Source organism: Sinohyriopsis cumingii, chromosome 15, assembly GCF_028554795.1.
Source record: "Sinohyriopsis cumingii isolate HCF-2022 chromosome 15, ASM2855479v2, whole genome shotgun sequence".
NCBI classification, from domain to species: Eukaryota; Metazoa; Mollusca; class Bivalvia; order Unionida; family Unionidae; genus Sinohyriopsis; species Sinohyriopsis cumingii.
Genome location: NC_142975.1, coordinates 61,410,967 through 61,434,693, shown reverse-complemented (window position 1 = coordinate 61,434,693; position 23,727 = coordinate 61,410,967). Strand labels below are relative to the sequence as shown.

Sequence of the window (23,727 nt, the reverse complement as noted above, 5' to 3'; positions counted from 1 at the left end):
ATTTATTTGGACTAGGCGTCCTTGTAATTCACGCGGGACTTTATAATTTTCAAGGTTCAATCCTTTGGCGTTACGCCTGACTATTGTAGCCACCCCAGATTTAGTTTCTTCAGGTGGTTACTGGAGAAAACTAATTGGTCTAAATCTTCTTCCAATTTTTTCACCACATATTCTGTCATCCGGTGTGTTTCCTGAATTAAGATCATATCAGAGTTTTTAGATTGATTTATTATTTTATCAATTTTATTTGTAATACCATTGATATTCAGTGAAGATTTGCAGGTTCAATCCCTCCATCTTGGCTATGTCAAGGTATTATACTGTAGTAAATTTCAATTAAAATTTTTAATTTCCATAACTATTAAAATTACCAATCAATTCTTAATCAGTGGGTAGTTATCTTAGCTCTGCACTCCTCTAAGCTGATAACGTTTCTGTTCTCGTTTCTTGTTAGAGAAGCCGAGCGCCTACTGTGTTGTTTTTTTTTTTACTTTGGCTTGTTCCTTTTAATTGGTCCCACGAAGGGCTTCTGTTGCTTCCACTACCCTTTTCTCTGGTGATTTATGACTTTTTATGAAGTCGACTGTCTCTGCCTCAGTCGAAGTTCTAGGCGTGGATGATGTCCTTCTCCTTTTTGAAAGTATCCTGGTGGTCGACGCATTGGTTGCATTGGCATTTACTTTGTTGTTGGCTTTCCCCTCTTGTGTTAGTATTGGGGATTATATCTCAGCTTATAGACACATGGACTCTTCTACAGCTTTTTCTGGTATAGTTTCTATCTCTATCAAGGGACTTGCCTGGATCCTTTCGCATGCTAGTATGTCTGCTTTGTTAGTGGTGTCACCAAATTGTGGCTCCAGCAGGACAAAAAATGACGTGGTGTTCTTTTCCACTAATGTTGCCTCTTTCGCTTTTTTTCTCTTCCTTTTTCTGGTTTGCCTGGCTCTCTTCCTCGCCTTTATCTTTTAGGCGGAGCTGGTCTGGTCCGCCGATTCCCACTTTTTTTTATTTGTCCATACTGTCTTGTTGTGAATATAAGGTGGTTTCCTCTAGTGACTGGCTTTCCTCATGTTCTTCCGTAGGATCTGGAATGGTTTGTAGTGTTTTTCACAGCTCTACATTTACTGTTGTCCATGTTGTCGCTGCCGCTGCGTAGGTCTTTGGAGCTGTATTTTGTTGTGTTACTGACACTCCATTTGTAGGTGACCTGTGGCTCCGCAACGGTTACATTTGTGGTGGTAGTGACAGTTCTTATACGACGTTTTAAGCATAAACCCCCATGATATATATGAATGGAGGGATTTTCTTAGCGTCATCTGGTGTGACGCTTAAGATCCTGACTCCTGTATATACTGTGGGAAAGCCCCAGTATGTAGCCATCTGTGATTTAACCACTTTAACTCCGTATTTTCTTTCTATTTTAAATTGCAGTTCTTTGGTTAGGACTTCCAAGGGCAATCCAGAGCAGTGCACTTTTACTACTTTTTCTCCCAAGGCCTTAATCGGCGGGACTGGGGGTGGGGGTGCGTAGATTTTCACTAATTTTCCTTTGAAATCTATTGCCTGGTTATTTCCATAGAGTGGTACTTTGCCTTTAGCAAACAGAAAGTAAGTCCTCGTTTACCATTTTGTAAAGCCAGACTATCATTTGCCTTTGTCCCTCTTGCTACCAGATGTTGAAGGATCTCTTCAGGGCGCGATCGTTCATTATCAGTGAAGTTGGTCAAGTCTAGAATCTGGCATCCTTTCGTTCTGTAGGCCATTATCAGTCTCCCCTGGTCTATTTCATTGGTTTCCGTAGGAAAACAGTTTCCAATCTTCCCTCCTTGCCCCATACTGTATGTGTGTATGTTTGCCATTTAAGGGCCAGGAAACTACCCACTACAGATTACCTTCCAAATGAAGAAAGATATATCAACAATTTGAAATTTTACACTGTATAAATAATGGTATTTAAGTGTAATAAAATATTAAATAATAGTGTACCTTCTAGAGGTCCTCATATGTGTGTACGTGTATATATTTGTGAATATAGCTCACACGTGGGGCAAATTATCCTCGACAATAAATGTCTGAAATAGGAACACTCCTGAAGATACAGGGTACTATCATAAGACTTTCCTTGTCAATCAGACCTCTCACTTACAAGATGTTCCGTTATGTACAGATTTCGTCCTACGGTAAGGCATTTATACACAGACAATTTACCCTGCATAGTATGTGCCCTTGATGAATATCGGTTTTGCCCATCGAAAGCACTTCGCAAGTGCGGCATTGAATGAATTGAACTCACTGTTTCGAAATAGTGTACAATATATAGAAATCACCTTCGGGTATCGTTGTACACAAGAAGCGAAACCAGAGTACACGTATTTAATAAAGAAAAGGATTTATACCGTTCAGTGACACCCCTATATTTACTTGTCTTAGATAAAATGACACACACGAATCTTTCTTCCTACAGTCTGATGTGTGGATTATATGTTAATAATTTTTTGCGTACTGGGTCGTCTTAAAATGAACTTGGTTTACTTTGGTGTCCTCTGTATTTAGTTAATTGTGACGAATGCCTTTTTGTAGTGGCTGACTGGTGGTATAAAGACAGGACGTGATGCTCGCGTAGAACGTATGTGACACTAGCGTGCCTCTGGATCCCAGTTTTTGAGATCTGATCACAAGTTTGTCTACATACATCAAAAATACACCGGAACCTGATAGTACGTTAGAAGTGTATTTGTAATACACAAGAAGAAAGATAACAAACCTGGTAACAGAGTTTTGTGGCAAAATGGCAAAACACTGTTGGATCGTCGCCATTTGCGTAATGTATGCGTGTGCTGTTCATGGAGACGAAGACGTGAACAGATGGAACACATTACGTGTCCCTCGGATAGATGCAGGTAAGATTTCTTAATTGATATGATGTATAAATTACTACAACCACCTACATCTAAGTATATGGCAGTATACAGATTACGATACTAGTAATAATTGGTGGTAGAATGTTAAACTAAATTGCAAATAAATTGCAGAAATAAATATAGGAAAGTAGTAAACAGGGATCTTTTCTAATAACATGTAGTCAATCCACGAGTCCATATATTACCAAAAATTTGATCGAAGTCAATATAAGAATAATAACATCTTGTTACACTGTCTTGTTTATTGTCTTCTCAGTGTAAGATGTTTGAAATGTGTTATTCAGATGTGACAGCACAATCTCCGAAACCAAAATAAAACTTAAAATGTCGATAGTCTTGTACAGTTTTAAGCTGCAGTCAAATGGCTCAAAAACTTGTAAATCTATATATAGTACATGCTCAGCGTTTCTTAAATTTTCACACTATGGTAGCAAACAGTTCTTCTGAATTACTGTGGAGGTCTTGTATGGATTTTCCACGAAAAAGTCAAAACAATAAGTAGTAAATGTTCTGTGTCTCTGTAGGTAGCATTGTCAGTATTTTGCATAAGTTAACTTACGCTCGAAGAATCACAATCATCATCATTATCATCATCATCATCATCATCATCATCATGAAATTAATATCATGGAAATCGTTTCTCACGATATCTCACATAAATTGTATGTCATTTCCAGACGTGTTCTGTTCAGAAATGCTATTTTTTTTTATAAATTCGAAAGTTTAAACATAGCATTATAAATCTTAATACCAGACATGTATTAGAAAAACTGTATGGCAAGCAAATAGCCTTTGTAAGGCACGGTATCTAGGATGACGCATTGTGAGCACAACTTACAAGTAATGCTGTGTAATTACACAAAAATATACAGATATTGACACGGTTTCTGGCCCAGATTGTTTGAATGTATCGAAGTATATAGTTATGCATTGCAAAGGAAAAATGACAGTCTATTGATGGAACACGAACGAACCGACAAGGTTGCTGAGAATTTGAACTAAACTTAAACAGCTGGACGTATACTCATGTACTAAGAACAAGGATGAAAATTCTTTATGAATTTTTATAAGTATTCGTCAGCTACCCCTTTCAAGAGGGCATCAGCTCAAGAACGCTCAGTAAGCGAAACGTTTGGTCTTTTATTCCTCCTAACACTGAAGGGTGGTAGCCTGTGTACTTGTGTACTTAACGAAAAGCACACTACTAATTCCGGTTTCATAAGAACATACTGTTGGATGCACGCATGATTTATATTAATCCTGGTTCCTCAAGAGGATCACCGCGTAGACCATGAATATTTATCTGTCCGTGTGCCAAAGTTGGAATACAATCATCAAACACATTACTTTTGTCGTCATAAGAATTCAGTTCCATTTTGTTTAACGTGCACGTGTAGAATGTGATATGATCGTATTATGTTCATCTCCACACCATGTTTTTACTTCACCGCTCCTGTGGCCTAGTGGTTATAGTGTCCGCCTCGGAAGCGGAAGGTCGTGGGTTCGATCCTCGGCCGAGTCGTACCAAAGACTTACAAAAATGGTACTAACAGCTGCCTCGCTTGGCGCTCAGCATTAAAGGATTAGTGTTAGGACTCGTCAGCCTGGTGTCAGGATAATGTGACCAGGTAGTACATAATGCTACATGTCTGCGGCATGATGACCCAGTACTATAAACTGCCAAACTGCAGACATCGTAGCGATATGACTAAAAAATTTTTAAAGCTACGTTAAAACAACAAAAACACACATACACACACTTATGATGACTATGTAGTGCTCATCAAACCGGGATTAGTCACTTTCCTCTTTTAATAATTTTGAAACCCAAAGATTTGTAACTGGCTGAAGGCTATTATCACTCTGGTCTCAGAAATGTCTAAGTTTGTAATTGATAAGTTGTGGTTTTTCATCTTAATATTTACTTAAGATCACACAATATTTAATTGCCAATACAATCAGAGAATATTAAATTGTCAATAAGATTATATAATAATTCCTCAGCTAAGGACAAAGCAGAGAAAATCCACTGATATGATCTTATTTAAATCTTAGAGATAAAACCAATACGAAGATGGCTAACTGTGGTGTGACGGGTTGTCATGCCACCACTGTGGTCGGTTTGTTATGGTTGGGGTAGGGTGCTCTCAATATTCTATTTAAATTATTTTAGAAGTGCCACCAAGGCTCGATTTTGGTTGAAAGTTAAATTAGTGGAAGATAGATGTAAAACTCCGAGCTCCCAGTCATCAATGCCGACGGTTAAATGATTGAATATACAAAAAAGTGAAATTCAACGAATAACAATTTAAAAAATTAAATACTGCTTGAGATTTCCCAAGTACTTGTCTTCCGCTCGACCGTGATAACATAATGCATCATTTGATTTTTAGTGTGTGATAGCTTTCCATCAGTCCTTGTATTCTACTCATCTGTGTATTCTTCTCTCCTGTTCATCCACGTGCTTCTCGACTTCCCGACTTTCTCAAAATTCCTTCTCCTCGACTTCTCTATACTCCTCCTCCTTCACTTTCTCCTCCTCTACTCCTTTTCCTCCTCCTCCTCGACTCTCTCCCCTGACTAGACTTGTCGACCCCGACATGCTCTGCTAGTCTCACTTCCGTCTCCCATCTTAGAGACTCGGGACTCATCTGAACCGGAAGTTCTGTCCCCCCAAAAGCTTCCCGTGAAAACACAAAGACGGTACAATATTTAACTTAGCCCTCTCATCTCACACTACACCCAGCCTATCATCAGATAACGGCTATTAAATTTCTTTGGTCACGCATTTCATTCACATCGAAATACTCATACGTTCTTGTATGGTAAAACAACGTCGTAATAAAGGCACGGTATCAATTACATACATCAATAAATTGCGTCACATAAGTACATATTCCTAATCTCCATTACACTAAACAATATCACAGCAATCAGATGCATTTCCTTACATTACAACTCATACAAAGTACACAAATATTAAAATATCCATGCACTGATATATTTATACATCCATATTAACTAATCTTACACACTTCAAACATTTTCCAAATAGCAGCAGGGAGGGCGAGCCGACCAAGGTGTTCCGACAAAAATAAACCTTCCAGAGAAATCTAATCCGGAGAAAGGTTCTATTTACCAAATAGAGGCTTCCTGGAGGAGTTACATCTTTATTGACCCCCAATCCGAAAAACCCTGGTTCGAAGATCTAGCTGCAGAATAACCTGTTCATGATTTTTTATTTATCTCTGATTATATTTTTGTCGACCGACTTGAGGTAGGCGCCCTTCCTGCTGCTGTCGTGTTTAAATGGATTTTAAGATTTTCACTGTTAAAAGATTCTATCTAGGCCTACTCGATATCTGCTTCTAGGATCACATGAATCCACTGTCACAAATCCATATGGTGTAGACTGAGCTCGTGCAAAGAAATTTTTGAATTTGTTTATATCCATATCGCCGCTACACCACGTTTGATGAATATTTCTCAGAGTATGTGTATCTACGCCGTTGAAGATCGCCAACATATTACAATTATCTCTGATTACCTTTGGAATTTGTGTATATCTCTGAGTTACATAAACAACATCAGTATTTTTATGTCGTCCACGAGAGAATATTCTAGCAGGGTTCGTTTGTTTATCCTGCATGACATCATCGTAAACTACCAAATTATTTATCGAACCATCTAGAACATCAACCGAAGGAGCTTCTTCAACATCTGTGATAAAATCAATTATATTTTCACCGTTGTTCAACAACGCCGCATTTTCATTAAACTCTTTAAGTACCTGATAACATCGTTGATCATCTACGGATGGTGCAACTAAATATAGCTTATCCCATTTTAGCCACCTCATAATCAGATTCAATAATAATTGTGTTTTACCTGACCCTGATGGTCCTATTATAATCATTCTAATCGAATTAGGTAAAGCAGCATGATGCTTCACCGGAACAGATTTCTTCGTGGCTGAAAAATCAATTACATTCATGATATAATTATATCATGGATTTATATTGTGTACGGTGTAAAACACGAACACCAACGGTGGATCTAGTTACTGTTGTCACAAAAAATAATAGATCAGCCGTCACCGGTAAATGCGAAATATGTGGCACAAAGAAGTTTAGATTCTCTTCATCTGATCAAAAACCAGCTAAAGTAAAAACCATTAACAAAAAGAAGAAAATACGGAGGTGATATTACCTCAGGATTATCGTCGTTACCAGGATTTTTTTGGTCCAAATATCCAGGAGAAAACATCTACCAGGATATAACTAGTGCGGACAAGGTACCAGACTCGATATCAGATTAAATGATCAAGATCAACCAAATCCTAGTGAGGACCCTGTAAATGCGATTGATCGGGCGTGTTATATTCATGATCTTGAATATCGAAGCAAGGATCTACAACAGCGACATCTAGCTGATATCAAATTGCTTCATGCGATAAATTCGATAAAAAATAAGACTATCAAAGAAAGATTAGCCAGCTGGGTGATTAATGCCGCTATGAAAGGCAAATTAGTTCTAGGTGGTAATTAGTATTATATGGAAGAGATTTATTATTCTCCTGTTGGATTTTGGAAAGGTAAATCAGCAATCAAAAAACTAGCAAAAGCTGCTAAAGTGAAACCATCAGTAGCTGCTACGTGGTTATCTAAACAGGCTATCTGGCAGATTTATCTACCACCACCAAAACGAATCGAATACGCACATTTTGATGTCAGCGTTCCAAATGAGGTTCATCAATCTGATATAATGTTTCTACCACACGATACCGTTAACGATAAAACCTACAAGTATGTATTAACCGTGGTAGATATCGCTAGCAGATACAAAGAAGCTGAGCCGCTGATAACGAAAACAGCAACTGAAGTAGCTAATGCTTTTGAAAAAATATATCAACGAGGTCCATTAACGTGGCCGAGATTACTTCAGGTTGATCCTGGACGAGAATTCCTTGGTGCTGTTACTTATTTGATGAACAAAAAGAATGTTGCAATAAGACGCGGTAAAGTAAATATTCATAACGATCAGGCTATTGCTGAGCGATTTAATAAAACACTGGCCGAAAAATTATTTGGATATCAGTATGCAAGAGAATTCATTCAGGATAAACGATCCAGCGACTGGGTCGTCAGGTTACCGAGTGTTATCTCAGCAATAAATAACGAGATAAAAAGATCGATAAACATGAAACCAATAACAGCAATACAAAAAGAATTTATACCGATCCGTAGAAAAGATTTTTCAATTCGACCGGTCCTCGGTGATGTTATCGTTAGGTACTTATATAAACATGGCGAAGCTGAGGGAGGCAGAAAAAGAGCAACAGATCCTATTTGGAGTGTAACAACACATAGAATAATATCTGTGACGAGATCATCAGGTAGACCAGCAATTTATATGCTCGATGTTTTCGCTCCGCAACGCGGTTTTACACGAGAAGAATTACAGGTGATTCCTGTTGATACTCAGTTACCTCCTCAGTCGCTTAAATAATCAATTCCGCGTCTATTACACTCTAAACAGGCTAGAGTAACGTTTTTTCTGTTATGTCCTAGATTATTATTTATTCTATCCACGGTGAATTGTCTTGAATCATTCCTTTGATACGTCCAAGTCATAATACAATTACAACCGGAACAGTGGTTACCCTGTTTTTCTTTCAACGATAAAATAAAATCCACATCCAGATCGAATTCGTGATTATTTTTCTTATCAGTTTGTTTATAGCTGAATATTTTTTTTAAACACGTATTCGTGGGTTTCGTCGCTGATAACCGATCTATCTAAGGTGATTCTACCCAACTGAGATATTTTTCTCACTCTAGATACAGCTAAATATACCAGATTAGACCATCCTATGTTGTCATCTACAATCCAAACTCGACAATCAGAGATAGTCAATCCCTGTGAGGAATGTATCGTCATAGCATATCCTAACGTCCACGAAGATTTTTCTGCACCTAGCATATCATTAACGAAATCAATATCAACGACGACGATATCATTCAATACAAGATTCTGCTTACCCCGTCCTGGTATATCGACGTCAATATTTTGTAATCTGGTATCGATTGGTCTATAACACAGCGGAACAGACATCGATGGGAATTTTTCTTGATGTATCTTGAATAGTTTTTGTTAAAGTACGTCTCTGATTATTTTTCTGCTAGCTACTATAAGATCATTTGGTGTCCACATTGATAAGAAATCTTTCATTGATGTTTCCTGGATTACCTCCCTCATTACGTCACATTGAATTTTATTTGATTTTAATCGAATTAGTTTTTTGAATTCACTCAATCTGCCATCAAGTGATCTGTAATCAGTATCAACCTCCTCATAGTAATCAACAAAACCTTTCAGCCACTCGTGAGGAGATTCTCCATCAATAGGATTTGGTTGACCGTGATCACCGCACATAATCACAGCAGTATTTTTTGTTGATAGCCACTCTAAGAACATTTTTAATGTACCAGCAAATACAGTACAAATTTCGTCCCAAATAATTGTTTTATTTATGTATTTTTCTCCCATCCTAGACGGACTCCACGTACCACCGTTGTACTTGAAAAAACTACGATGCGTACACGAATTTACTCCTCGCTGTTTCATCTCCCGCGCTAATCGATGTGTTGGTGTCAACACAATCATATCAGAGTTAAATAATTCTATCATTCTGGTTGTTTTTCCTGATCCGCCCGGTCCGTTTATGTAGACCATCTTATATCTCGCAGCAGGATATAAACAGATAGTGCTGTTGATGTTTCTGATATACTATCTGAGTAGTATTTTTCTTCATCAGCTACGTTAGCGTCTTCGCAATAATGTAAGATATATTCATCCTTTACTCGCCACGTACCCCATGATCCATCTCCGGTCAGTTTTTCTAACTCTGGTAGGTATTTTTTTTTCAATATAAAATGAATCAGTAGCTACTCTAACCGCGGTATCAGGAAATTTGTTTATCATCGATAAAAGATTTATACTCGCATACTCTAACATCGATGATCTTAAATGGACATACTGCGGTGATTCTCCCTCAAGATAATTAACCACGGTACCAAGTTTCGTTCCATCAGCAACATAAATATCCTCTCTGGTACAAAATATACCTCTCTCAGCGGTATCAGCTATTATAAAATGCAACTCAGCCTCATCCATAATCAATCTACAGCTACGTCTCTGATGATCATACGCACCACCCTGAGTGAATTTACCAATAATTTTTCTACCTAAATCTTTTGCGTCATCGTGTTCGGTTGGTAGCCAAACATCAAATTGTTTCTGATATGAAATAATTGCTTCGCTGACCGTCAACGATGTTAACATAGCAGAATCTAACATATACCTCAATAAAACTATCGGAACCCAACGTTGTTCTGATAAATGTCTTCCAAACCAAACACAGCATATTTTGTGTAACCCTGTGGCGAACTTGAATGATGTGACCTTAGCGAATCCTGTTAGAGGGAAATCCGGTAACGGACCGTTAATTGATATCCTCGTCATCTCGTCACACGGATGACCAAACCGAGTAAAGTATTTGTTGCATTCTCCCATTCCTAAGAAACTACCTGGATAACACGCTATCATGTCAAACGAGATCATATCAATAAAATTGTATTTTGTGTTCCACAATCCACCATGACCGTATTCAACGCAACTCTATTGGATATCTTAAAGAAAATCTTTTCTGGTTGGTTTCCATGAATTTTTCTCCCTTGCTGCGTGGGCAACAACAGACGGAATCGTGAAACAATTAACAAGTAATTCCTTATTTACTGAATATTTTTCTGCTATCTCCGTCATCGAATTATGTAAAGATTCACTTCGATATGTATCCCCATTGGGTCTGACGAACTGATCATATCGATCATCGCTGGAGAACAACCAGACAGATACAGGATCTGATTTACTTATTTTATAAATAAAATCAAATATATTTCCCGCAGCGGTAGAATAGAATTTAATAACACAATTCCGAGGAAAAACGGTTACTGCGCTACTCCAAGCATGTGAGTTATGATCAATTATTTCGATAGGAGATCCTTTGGATTTATACGCAGAAGAATACAATATCTCACCAGATATCGTTTTCACAGTGATTGGGAATTTTAATTTCGCTGATAACACATCAACGTCACTTATTGATGCACCATCAGCAACTGATTCTGCCCATTTATTTATTTTTTCTTTTCTTAAGTCTGTTAATCCGTTACCGCGTTTAATGTTCATGAAATGTTATATGACTCGTTCAGCTACACAATTTATCTTCACTGACATTTTCATCTTGGCAAGATTCTCAGCAACAGGCTTATTTAGTCTGTAGATACCATAAACAACGGCTGCTACAGGATATGCTCGTACATAATACGGTTTATCTATGCCTGTCAATAATCCTGGCTTGGAATTATTGCTCACCGTCACAGATTTTTTTCCGTTAATTAATTATTCACAATAAATTTTATTCTGAATATAAATTTATCACTACCGAGCGAATTAATTATCTTTTTAGCTCGTGTATCGTTCATCGTGTTATCAATATCAGCTGCTCTCCATGTCGACCATACATGAGCTGCTCCGTCATCGCAAAATTCTTTCTTAGCCTGATCTAGCTCAGGAATAATATATTCTGCTTCGTCGAGATCAAATACCATTGTTATATTTTAAACAAGTATATCTTTAAATATATAATGAATAACTGCAAATGGCTCATGGTTGGTTCGTTTACTTCTTGCGACAGATCGTGTAGAAAAGAATATTGCGGGATACATTTAGCTTACATACGACGAGGTGGAGTTGGTCCTACGAGATGCATCAGATGCAACTTTGGAATTCGTGGAAAAACTAGAATATGTGCAGAATGTGGTGGAAAAAGATACAGAGAACTAAAACGGCATTATGATAAAATATCTCCTAATAGTAATATCGCTATCAAGTGTGAGGAGGATTATTTAAGTAGGTTCTCAGACAAACTTTGATTTAAACAAATGGAATATATAAAATGAATCCTATATACAGGAGACATCCGATTCATGATAACTATGAAGCATCAGCTGATGGTACGATCAGAAATTGCAGATTAAAAAAAAACACTCGGTAACGTTAATAACGCCGGTTATCTCATGATCACTATTGGTGGTAAATTAAATTATTATAATCACCGATTCGTGTTTGAATGTTTTCATGGACCAATTGAGCGCGGTCGGGTAATCGATCACATCGATGGAAACAAACTCAATAATTCCATAGATAATCTTCAGGCAATTACTCAGAGTGAGAATATTGCAAAGGGAGATGTTGGTGGAAGAAAAGTTTCCAAAGCTGTTAAATCAATCAACACAGAGACAGGTGAAGATTTATATTTTCAGTCAATGACCTCTGCTGGTAAATATTTTAGTATCAATTCATCTTCAGTACAAAAATGTGCAGAGGGAACATACGGATCATCCTTCTCATATAAATTCGGTAGCTGGATAAAATTCTCTTACTTTCCTTTCATATTAGATAAATAAATTATTTATGAATATATGAATCAAGAATATATCAACGAGATAATAAAATCTATTGAGATACTGAAAACAAAAGAAACACAATTATCTGATGATTTAGATTCTGATAAGATCGCATCAGATTTTGATACCATCATGCAACACAAACAAGAAAATAGATATACTCTGTCGTCCGAATACAGACTCATCAAAAAAATACAATCTGCGATGTATAAATCGCTCATTAATATTGATGAGGCTGATATAGGTGATTTTGCTCCGTTAGCGCGTGTCGTTGAAAAGATTCGATCATCGTTATCTGATGAATACGAATCCAAAACAACAATAGACACACGTGCACGACAATTGCGAAGGCTGATAGATAGTGAAAAATAATTTTATTTTCTGTAAATATTTTATTTTTTTTCTGTAAATATTTTTTCTGTTATTTTCAGTGAATTTTGGCTATTTTGGACGAAAAAATGACCATTTTGGTCGATTTTTGACCATTTTGGTCAATTTCACTCATTAGATAGGTTGAGTAGGATACCCGATTCTTTAATTGATTTCAATTAGAGATGATGCAAGAGTCAATAAAAACCAGTAAATTTTGACCTTTTTGACTGTTTTTTGGCTGTTTTCTGAGTTAATTTTGTTGATTTTTGGTCGATTTTGGTTGATTTTTACTTGTTTTTGTTGACTCTTGTATTTCTTCTAATTGAAATCAATTAGAGAATCGATCAGGTTGGGTAACTCATCTAATGGTAAAATGGGCAAAATAGTAAAAAAATCGACCAAAACAGTCAAAAAATCGACCAAAACAGTCAAATTTCACTGAATTTTACAAAAAATCACTAAAATTCACTAGAATCTACAGATTATAAATATTTTTTATTTTTATGATTTTATTAATAGATTTATACTCAGCGTTTCTCCACGTGTATCTAGCAGATGTCCGGATTGACCAGTCAGGGAGAAATTCACTTGTTGCAACAATCTATTGTGGCATCTAAGATAAACAGGATTAATTGGCTCTTGTATCAGCAAAAATCCTGGTGGATCCTTTGGTGAAAACGAATACAAAACAAATCCTTGTTTCGCCTGATCAGAAACAGATGCATCAGCGATGTAGCTGCCTTCGACGATATCACAATTGAGACTGACCGCGATGGTGGTGGTTATATTGACTATCTCGGGTGAGAGATGCCTGCCAGTGCCATCTTCGGCGTTGTCGCGTTTAAGAATGGATGGTGGAGGCAATCTTTTTCTCCATGCAGCGTGTAATTCAGAAAACCTTTCATCGATGGTATCAGTAACCGATTTTCTCATCATGCCTCCATCAAATCCAGGAAATTTATGATGAAGTGTCATGTTACCCTTTCTCAGTGAATATGCATCAATAAATTTTTCCTCCATAGAAGGGGTGGTATCGCGCAATATCACGGTGTTTAGTAGATTGTTGATATCAATCATCATGCTTGATAGATAATTCAGTATCTTTATCTGCTGAATAATTTTTTCACATGAAGCCGCTGAATCAAAAATACATTCATCAAAATATTGCCGCATTGTTTGTAATTGCCTCTCATGTTCTCCGTTGAATTCTCTGAACCATTTAACGACGTCATCAAATTCAAGAACAAATTCATCCACGTCTTGTTGGAATCTATTCCGCGAAGCTCGAAATGTCCACATCATGTCATCCTTTCCTCGGAAAACATATCCGTTGTTGCGATTTCTTTTGGAGGATTCATCGAATCTATTTGTTTCCTCTAAATCATTTAATTTTTTCATAAAACTGAGGTTTACTCCGTGACTTGATTTATCAGATGTATTGAAATCCTCTCTCCGCGGTTCTGGTGGTATCGGTGGTGCTGGTGGTTTGATTACTGGCCAACCTAATACGGTTCTTATTGAACTAGCGTAGATATCAACCTGGTAATTCGAGCTTATCTCGATAATCGATTTTGATGTTGGTTCGTGTACAGTTATCTTTATTCCGGGATCGGATCCTGTTATATTTTTTATTCTGTGTATCAGCTCATCGTTGATCTGATCAATCTGATAACTACCCGCTGGTAATCCAACCACATTCCAATCAGGAGTACCATCGTCTTTGTTTTTATAAGCAAAAACAAAGGAATTATTTGAATGTAGTCCACCAAATGATTTTGATCTGATATTTGGCCAGCTGTAATAGACGCGTAACTGAGCTAATGCTATCTCGCTGATAAAGATAGGAGTAGGAAAAGTAATACTGAATTCGGGTTTAGTTGAACTAGCTGAGATCATGGTCGTTCTTGTCACCGTTGTGTTCGTTGCAATCTATTGCAGCAACTCGGTCATCATTTATATTGATGTCTTTAATCGTTTGATTGTAAATCCTAGATATCAGCGCGAATTCTACGTCGGATATAACGCCGTCGTTGAGACTTTCTAATAGCAGCAAAGATAATTTGGAGTACGCTGCTGTTGCTGTATTTAGTTTATCTTTATACGCGATTAATTTTGTGTTGGTACACGAAGATATCTTTTTTGTTATGATACCAAATACACCAGCTAGCGTGGTGGTTGTAGAAACAATAACCGTGATAACAACAGGAGCGGTCATCGTTAACGCGGATAGAATTATACCAACACCAGTTATTATTGCCGAAACAGAATAAACAGTAACATCGATGATAACTAATCTGCGTTGGTGTTTTTTTTATTTTTACCTGATAGACGTCGATGATACTCTTCAGCGACATCTGCCACGCACGAGCTTGACTGTACCTGTATTCCATTATATTTATCGATCAAAAACTAAATGAAGGAGGTGTCTCAGCGATAAATTCTATGCACCACCATATGGGTGTATCTGGTGGTGGTGTTGGTTTATTAGCGTCAGTGGGTTCGAATTTAAATGCCTCTTCGATATCTTTATTTAACAAAATATTTAGCACGCCGAGAAATCTATCTGAGTGATGTCTCCATTTATATTTATCGCAGGTGATTCTGAATCTCTCTGAGGAAAAAATATTTATTCTGTATGCGCCAGTGACAGGTGCTGTATAATTGAAAGAAACATTTGATACATTCGTCCACTTGAATACTCCTGATGCAATAACAGGCGTTAGATTGATGAATAAATCCTTCATCGCTGATGGAATTTTGCTAAGATCGATTTTACCATTGACTGAGGTATTAACGACGGCGAGTTTTTTATTTATTTTATCTGTTTCATCTACGCCAGTCTTTTGAATCATCTGCTCAGACATGATCTTGATGTATCCGCTATTTCTCTCGATGGCGTTATCATTTTTCCTGGTATCTTCTTTGACGACGTTAAAATCAGCCACGTGAGTGTCGTATTCGTTTCGTTTGATTATATCACCTATCTTTACGTTGCTAGTCTTTAGTTTTCCGTATTCATCCTGAAAAACAGCAACCTCACCAGGATCTGCTTCTGCTAGCGATAAAATATTGTTAACGTCGTCTTTCGTAGCGTATCTTGATAAATCACCGGTATCAAATTTTTCTCTCTCTAGTATTTTTCTTATTGTTCTTGTTAGCAGAGATCTACCGTAAATGTCAACCATTATACTCTTTGTTTTTGATCTAATTTATCTGACGTGTACTCGTGGACCGTTTTATGATAGGGTTTTTTTTACCTGGATATCGCCGATAAAATATTGATTGCTTCGTCGCCACATATCGGAGGATCAGTTAGTGTTTGTGTTGGTAGTGTAGAGTACCACGTTGGAGTACTTAGCTGAGCTACATATTTTAAAAACCCTCTAGGTGGGGCTAACCCGTATGAGTCAGCATAGATAATCTCGCGCGGATTAATAGCGTACGCTACCCAATGAGTACCAGGTCCGGTATTGTTATCAAGATTTATGATCCCCGTTTCGTATTTATTCGGACGAGCCGGTAATTGATCTCGCATAAATACGCCTCTGAAAAATTTTATTTTTTGTTTTTTGGCAGCATTAATTAGATCGTAATTCGACATCGGCGTTATCTTCTGTACCACACCGCGGAAGTTCCTGGCAGATTGGTACCCCTCCCGTAGTACCATGGAGGTGTCCCTGGTAATCGGAGTCCTCGTCCTTTTTTTTTTGTTGTATTTACCACCGGTGATTTTATCAATGACCTTCGAACCCACAGCACCAGCAGCACCCAGTGCTACAGCCTTTGCGATAGCTGGTGCGGCCGCGGCGGCTAATGCGGGTAACGCAGCTGCCTTTGCTGCAATCAATGCTGGTAACGCGAATAATAACGGGAAAAATCCACCTACCTTAACTATATCTTTTATAGCAGCTGGAGATAGCGCAATTTGTACTCCGGTGTTAGATGATTTAGCTGCGTTAAAATATTTTTGTTGCGTTTTTCTTATCGGTATTTTATTTGGACCACCCTGAATCTGACTGTTTCAGCGTTAATTTTGTCCCACATTTTTTCTCTAATCCTGATTGTAGCTTTTTTATCTGACCCGAAGTCAGAGTCACACTGGCATGTTCATACGACATTTATAAAATCTACGATTGATTTAAATCACATTTTCTCCACAGGAGCGTCGACGATCCTCATTTTACCCTCGATACCCTCGAGCATCATGGTTCTATCGCTGAGTATGACAGCAATGGCTCTGAACGCAGCAGGACCTGGATTAGTTATTCTAGCCTTAAAATGTATATCAACGACAGATTGTTATATCAAATCCATGTGTTCCAGTGAAAAATATAGATAGGATAGAAATTTTTGAAATCTAACTGAGATTTTTGCAATCCGGTATCAATATTTTGATCTCGACCCATATAGCTCCACAAACGATGATAACCACGTGCTACTGAGTTATTTGCGTAATCTAGTTGAATCTCTTCAACTGGTTCTTGATGTCCGTTTATCCTCAGTGATACATCACTGGCATTAAATGTATCAAAGATCATATGTGTTCGAGTTTGATCATTTAATCGATCGGCTAGTTGAAGAGCCACAAAGATGTGTCTTGGCGCAGATACACCCTGCTGAGATGCTATATGCCAGGTAAAGTTACCGCTGATGTTATTCTGGATGCTATCTGTGTACGTCGTAAGCCACGACATCACTGATTTACCACCTTGATTCATAAACGATAACAAATTCCTCTCTTCTTTTATCGATGGTGTCATCGAAGGCATCCACAGAGTTAGTTTTTCTAATACAACTTTACCAACATCACCTGCTCCTCCAGTCCTCCAGATAGCGTCGTTGCTGTCGCCTTTTCGATTAAAAACAACCGTGTGTTTAGCTGCAAATATGACCTTTCTAAAATCTCTACAAAAACCAAATATATGCGACAGCGGGATAGCACATGAAAATCTTTTACTGTTACCCGACAACATAGCTGTACGCGTTTTAAATCAGAGATTGTACCCAGCGTTTTCATTTATAATCATATCCTCAACATCAGGATTAGCAACCGCAGGATTAGCACGATTTACTGGTTGTCTCACGAGAAACTGTACATCCTCAGCAACATTTGAATGATCTTTGGTGAACATCATGCTAGGACCACCTGATCTGGTGAAATCATCTGAGTATCTCGCTAGGCTTATGATTGTGGTTGCCACATCTACGTTGTCGTTAATTGATTCGATTTCTCTGCCATCGATCATGTATGCAGCACTCTTGAATAGCGCCATAATACCGTTGTTGACTAATCCAACCTTGATAGCTGCTCCGTAATTAGTATCATCGTGTTTCACAATCTTACCAACAACCTCGATAAATGCCTCACACGGAAGAAAATATCTTGTTGTATCCTGTACTTGTAATTCAATTCTGCTGCTGCTGTTTGGTGTTATTGCGTCGTATGAATAATACTGGTAATCTCGCACTGAGTCGTCTCTATCCGCTGGTTCATCCAACTTAAAAGCTTCATTAGATGCACGCGAGAACATATTTATTAATAAAATATTTTTATCGTCTAAAACGAAGACGCCCTCCAAATGAGGTACTAATTATTTCCTGCTGTGGTTGTTGTACCTGTTCTAACGCCAAAGATGCTAGTTTTTGATTAGCTGCGTTATTTATAATTTTGCTGATGTCGCCAGGCATCTCAGCAGTAACAGGCAATTTATCAATTGGCTTTGGTTTCCCTCTCACCAATCGCAGTATTCTATCTTTAATAGCGTCGTATGCTTTGCTGGTAGCAGTACCGACTGTACCTATGACTTTGTCGCGAACAACCCCTATGGCTTTTGACGATAGCTGCTTAGCTAACGGACCAACCTTAGGACCTATTCGAGTGAAAAATTTAATAATTGAATCACCTATCCCCGATCCGTATTTGAGTTTATACACAGGTAACCTTGAATTCATGATACGAGCCTGTATCGCTCTCTGATGACTTTTATGCACGATCATCTTTATTTATAATCTAATTATTTAATCGCTGTGATAATCATCGACGAGTTCATCAATAAGATCGCGATAAATAGATACGTCGATGATTTTTCCTTGAAACAATCTTCGACAGATATCTGTTGCTTCATTAACTATCTCGTGCGAGTTATTTCCGGCTCGTTTTCCCCCAATAAGAACCTCCACTCAAGATACATCGTTAACTACGCTATCGGGGCAGGTAGAATTATATCCACTACCAGTAGGAGGAGGTCGTAAAAATTCTTCTCTTTTTTTTTTCTCCCATTGTTTTTTCATAAAAATCTTTATATTCTGGATCAGAAGAATCGGGTTCTGTACTTTTATGTACAGCATATGCCATTAGTGGCCATATATCTTCTGGTATCAATTTATCAAAATGTTTTGGTTTTATGTACTCATTTTTCATTTTATAACGAGAAGTAATTGTAATTGCGTTTTTCTCACTACTTTGAATTATCCGGATAACCGCATCAATAAGTAAATCTTTATAACGATCCAAGACCGACAATTCACCAACAGGAGAAGTAGAGGGAGTACTTTGACTAGATGAAGCTATCTTAGTATCAGGACCACCTGTAGCACCAAGTGAGAGAGATTTTTGTTTATTCTCGCTAACTTTTTTGAGAAAATTTTTAAAATCCGGATCATTAGGTTCCATTTTTTTATTTTTATGAACAGAATAAATTACTTGATTCCATAAATGTTCTGGCACTAAATCAACATATTCCGGTCTCAAATAAAAGTCTCTATTTTTATAACTAAAAGCTGCTATATCAGCTGCTAAATTTTCACTAGAACGAATTGTATCAATAGTAGATTTTGAAAACATTTCGGAATAATTTACGGGTATTCCCTGAGGTACAGGATCAGATTGATACATTTTCGCAGAAAATTTTTCTTCTTCTTTCTTTTCCTCCTCTGGTTTTCCTTTTTCTGATAATTCTTTACTTTTTTCTATTTTCTGTTTTCTCTCTAATTGTTTTTGTTCTTTTTCTAATTTTTTTGTTCTTTTTCTAATTGTTTTTGTTCTTTTTCTTTTGCTTTTCTATCCTCCTTCATTTTTTTCTCAAGTCCTTTAAGTCTTTTTTGTTGTTCCTTATATTCCCTTTCTTGTTGTTCTTGATATCCTTTCCTTTCCTTCCGATCATCTTCTTCGCGCTTAAATCCTGCAATATACGCATTATACTTTTCATCACTTGTATCTGGTTTGCTAACATTTTGTTTCGCCTTAAATAATAAACCTATCCATTCTTTTCGAGTGTCAACAAAATGCTCGGGACGTAAATAAGGCCTCCTAAATGAAAATTTTTTACTTGCGAATCGACCAAATTCAAACGCGTCTTCAACATCTTTTAGTGGTTCTCCTATCCTCATTTCATCTATTCCTTGATCAGTAAATCTTTTTGCAAGTAGAACAGGACGTTGTATTTTTTTTAGCCCTAACCACTGCAGGTACAACAGGTGCAGCAGCAGCAGCAGGTTGCGGTCGTGTTTGTTCCTCAGTTTTTTTTTAACACAGGAAGTATACCGTGTTTTCTCACCTCAAGATCTTTTATATCACCTAAAAGAATCTCTTCTGTTTTTTTTTTTGGTCACTGGTTTAAATAATTCCTGAGTCGCCTCCGCAAATCCTTCTTTTGCGTCTTGAATAGCTCGTATTTTTTTCTTAACAGCTTTTTGCACTGGTAGGTATTCTTCTATTGCTTTTAGTCGCTCTCGTGCTATTCTTGATCTAAGTGATTCCCCTACATCCATGTTATTTTATTTTTATTTGTATCTTGAAATTGAAAATTAAAATTTTTGTGAAACTCTGATATAGAATATTTTAATACAATCTGAAAATCTTAAAATCCATTTAAACACGACAGCAGCAGGGAGGGCGCCTACCTCAAGTCGGTCGACAAAAATATAATCAGAGATAAATAAAAAATCATGAACAGGTTATTCTGCAGCTAGATCTTCGAACCAGGGTTTTATTTTCGGATTGGGGGGTCAATAAAGATGTAATTCCTCCAGGAAGCCTCTATTTGGTAAATAGAACCTTTCTCCGGATTAGATTTCTCTGGAAGGTTTATTTTTTGTCGGAACCCCTTGGTCGGCTCGCCCTCCCTGCTGTTCCAAATTCACAATTCAAGCATGTGTAAATTCTACCATATCACATGAATAAAAGCATTAGTTTACTACGAAGTAACATAATAGTGATTACAAAATTAATTCTGATCACAAGCTGACAATCTACATAATTCTCTACATAGTACTCAAGCTCATTTCTCAAATACGCATGTAAATTAAACACTACAAAGGTATTCCTACGTACTAAACGATCCTAGTAATTAAATATACATACTACAAATAATTACAATTACAATGCCGTAATATTCTGCAAAAGTCGAGCAAATAACTTACTGGTCTTTACGAAGCTTTGTCTTTCCTTAGGATCTCCTCTCTTAAGTTTTACCGCCAAATTACTTTTTTCTTTTCTTTTGGGGCACCAGACAGAGCCCCCCCCCCCCCAAGCCAAATAGTAAATGTTTTTATGTGTTACTGATTTCCCCCGATATGTTGCAATGTGTTTATATAAAAAGAATTTCGTTCACAAATTTATTGAATTTTTGACGGGGTATTTTAACTTCCTAGTGTATTCTATAGGTTTGTTCTTCCGAGTAGGTTTCTATCACCTAACTCGGAGTCCCGCTCCTATTTTTATTTTGTGACCTTGAGCAGCAGAGGGGCTGTACAGACCGAAACTTTTTGCACAATAAACCCCTCCAGGAAACTATTCCTCGATAGAGGGCTTATTTCGACGAAATAAACCCTTCTATTCAGAATACAGGACAAAAAAAAATGTCCCCCGAAAACTCCAAGAGTTTCCAGGGACAAACTCGTTGAGTTTGCACTGACAACTTGGGTTACTTCAATAAATCTGAAACAGTTTCCGTGGCGGGGTCGTTATTGAAAAATCCATGGGTCGGGTCCATCCCCTCTGCTGCTCTGGGAAATGAGTTTCCAAGGAAAAACATTTTTATGTTAGCGGAATTAAATCATTGACAAATAAATAATGGCAAATATTGGAGAAGCACATACGACTAGATTAGCTCGAGAACGTCTCGAAGCAATTCAGAAATTTCTTCCTGTCCGTGATAGTGTCAGACAAAAATTACAACTAAGACAGCAAGCACGGGAAGGCTTTGCAGAGACTACGGAGGAATTATTTAAACCCGTGACCAAAGCTACTGAAAAATCCGCAGCTGTTACCAAAGAGGCTTTAATAGAGCAAAGGAAAATTTTACAGGATATTTCAGCTGGACTTAAACCCCCGCCTCCACCCGATGAAGTTGTTGTGTCAGTACCTGCTGGTAAGCGAGTAACAGGGAGAATTACTGACCCCGCCAAAAGATTTACGCCGGATTATATTGAACTTCTTAAAAATGTACCAGAAGAGAAATTACCTGAGACAATACTGTTAGGATTGATTAGAAGAGATGTGTCTTTAAACCCAGAACACGGTTCTATGACAGATGATAATTTTATCAAATATTCGTATCGTATACGTGAAAATAAAAAACAAATCAGCAGGGACGATACAAAATACGATAGACTTGTAGATGCTATACGTAAACTTGAAATTCCACCATCGCAACCTCAAGAAGAAAAATCACCGTTGCAACACACAGAACGACAACAATATCCTTCACGGCGAAGAGCAATAGATCCTGACCTAACTCCGTTAAGTGAATACGAGGCTGCATCTGAAGGAAGTCCGCGGGGCCAAAAATTCAAACAAACTAGGTCGCCGATAATTAGCTTAACAACATCTTCTGAAAGTTTGCCTCAAGACATTTTATCCCCAAGAATTGTACCATCAACAGGGGAGGGTTTAGGATCCGGTTTTATTGCCTGCCCTAATAATATCATCGATGATGTATCACGGTTGGAAGTTCTCATCGGAGGAAGACGTGCCGGAAACAATTCTCCGGAAATTATAAATGAAGCCGCAGATATCTGTCAGAGACTATTTCAGCGTGGCATCATGGATATCATCATCTACCGGGGGCTCATTGATGAACTCGCAGACGGTTACCACAGCGACTAATAATTAAATTTGCTAGCAAATTCAGTTAGATAAACAATAATTAAATAAAATGATACTACACGATTCTTTTCGCAGACCAAGAAGTGTCAGAGTAGTAAACTCACGATTACCAGTATACGAGGTTGTTTACGGAGATGGAGTCGGTGATGTTGTTAGGGATTTAGTCACAAGAATCGCTCCGAAAGCTGGACCGTTAGCAAAACAATTCGCGATGAAAGCCGCTGATGTTGTCAAGGATAAAGCCATTGGCACTGTTGGTAGTCTTGCCGGGAAAGCATTTCAATCAATCAAGGATCGACTAGCACAGCTGATACGAAAAAAAAACCCAGTCGAGAGGTTGGTGCCAGTAAAACTACCATCCACTGAAGCTATGCCGGCAAATGTTAGTAGCGTAGTAAATAAGGCCGTAAATCAGAAATTAGCTGAGATCGCAACAGCAGGAATTACCTCCAAAGCGTTGCAAGATAGTGTAACTGCTAATTTGATAGCTGGTAGTGGTTTCCGGTGACGATAACATTTTAATTAGATCATCACAAATAATAATAATGTTTGCACGAAAATCCAATGACGCGTTTGATATGTCCAAACCAGTACTTAAAGATGATTCTGTACGTGATTTTCAATATTATTCTTATGAAGCACGTGATCCTAACCAACGCGGAAGAATTGAACTACAGGTCCAGGATACAAGTAGATACTTCTTGCCCGCTGAGGCCTTCATCGAAGTTGAAGGTAGGCTTTTAAAGAATGATAACACTAACTACGGAATCGGCGACCGAGTTGGATTTGTTAACAA

At 37.7% G+C, this 23,727-nt stretch overlaps 1 protein-coding gene across 1 annotated transcript in view; it reads left to right on the top strand.

Moving 5' to 3' along the window:
* Window positions 1-2,534: 2,534 nt before the first annotated feature.
* Window positions 2,535-23,727, top strand: part of LOC149781913 (uncharacterized) — a 56,655-nt gene continuing 35,462 nt past the window's right edge. The window contains exon 1 of the mRNA XM_089934801.1: window positions 2,535-2,900. Coding sequence (XP_089790927.1) covers window positions 2,789-2,900 — 112 coding nt within the window. The 5' untranslated portion in view covers window positions 2,535-2,788. The remainder of the gene's footprint in view (window positions 2,901-23,727) is intronic.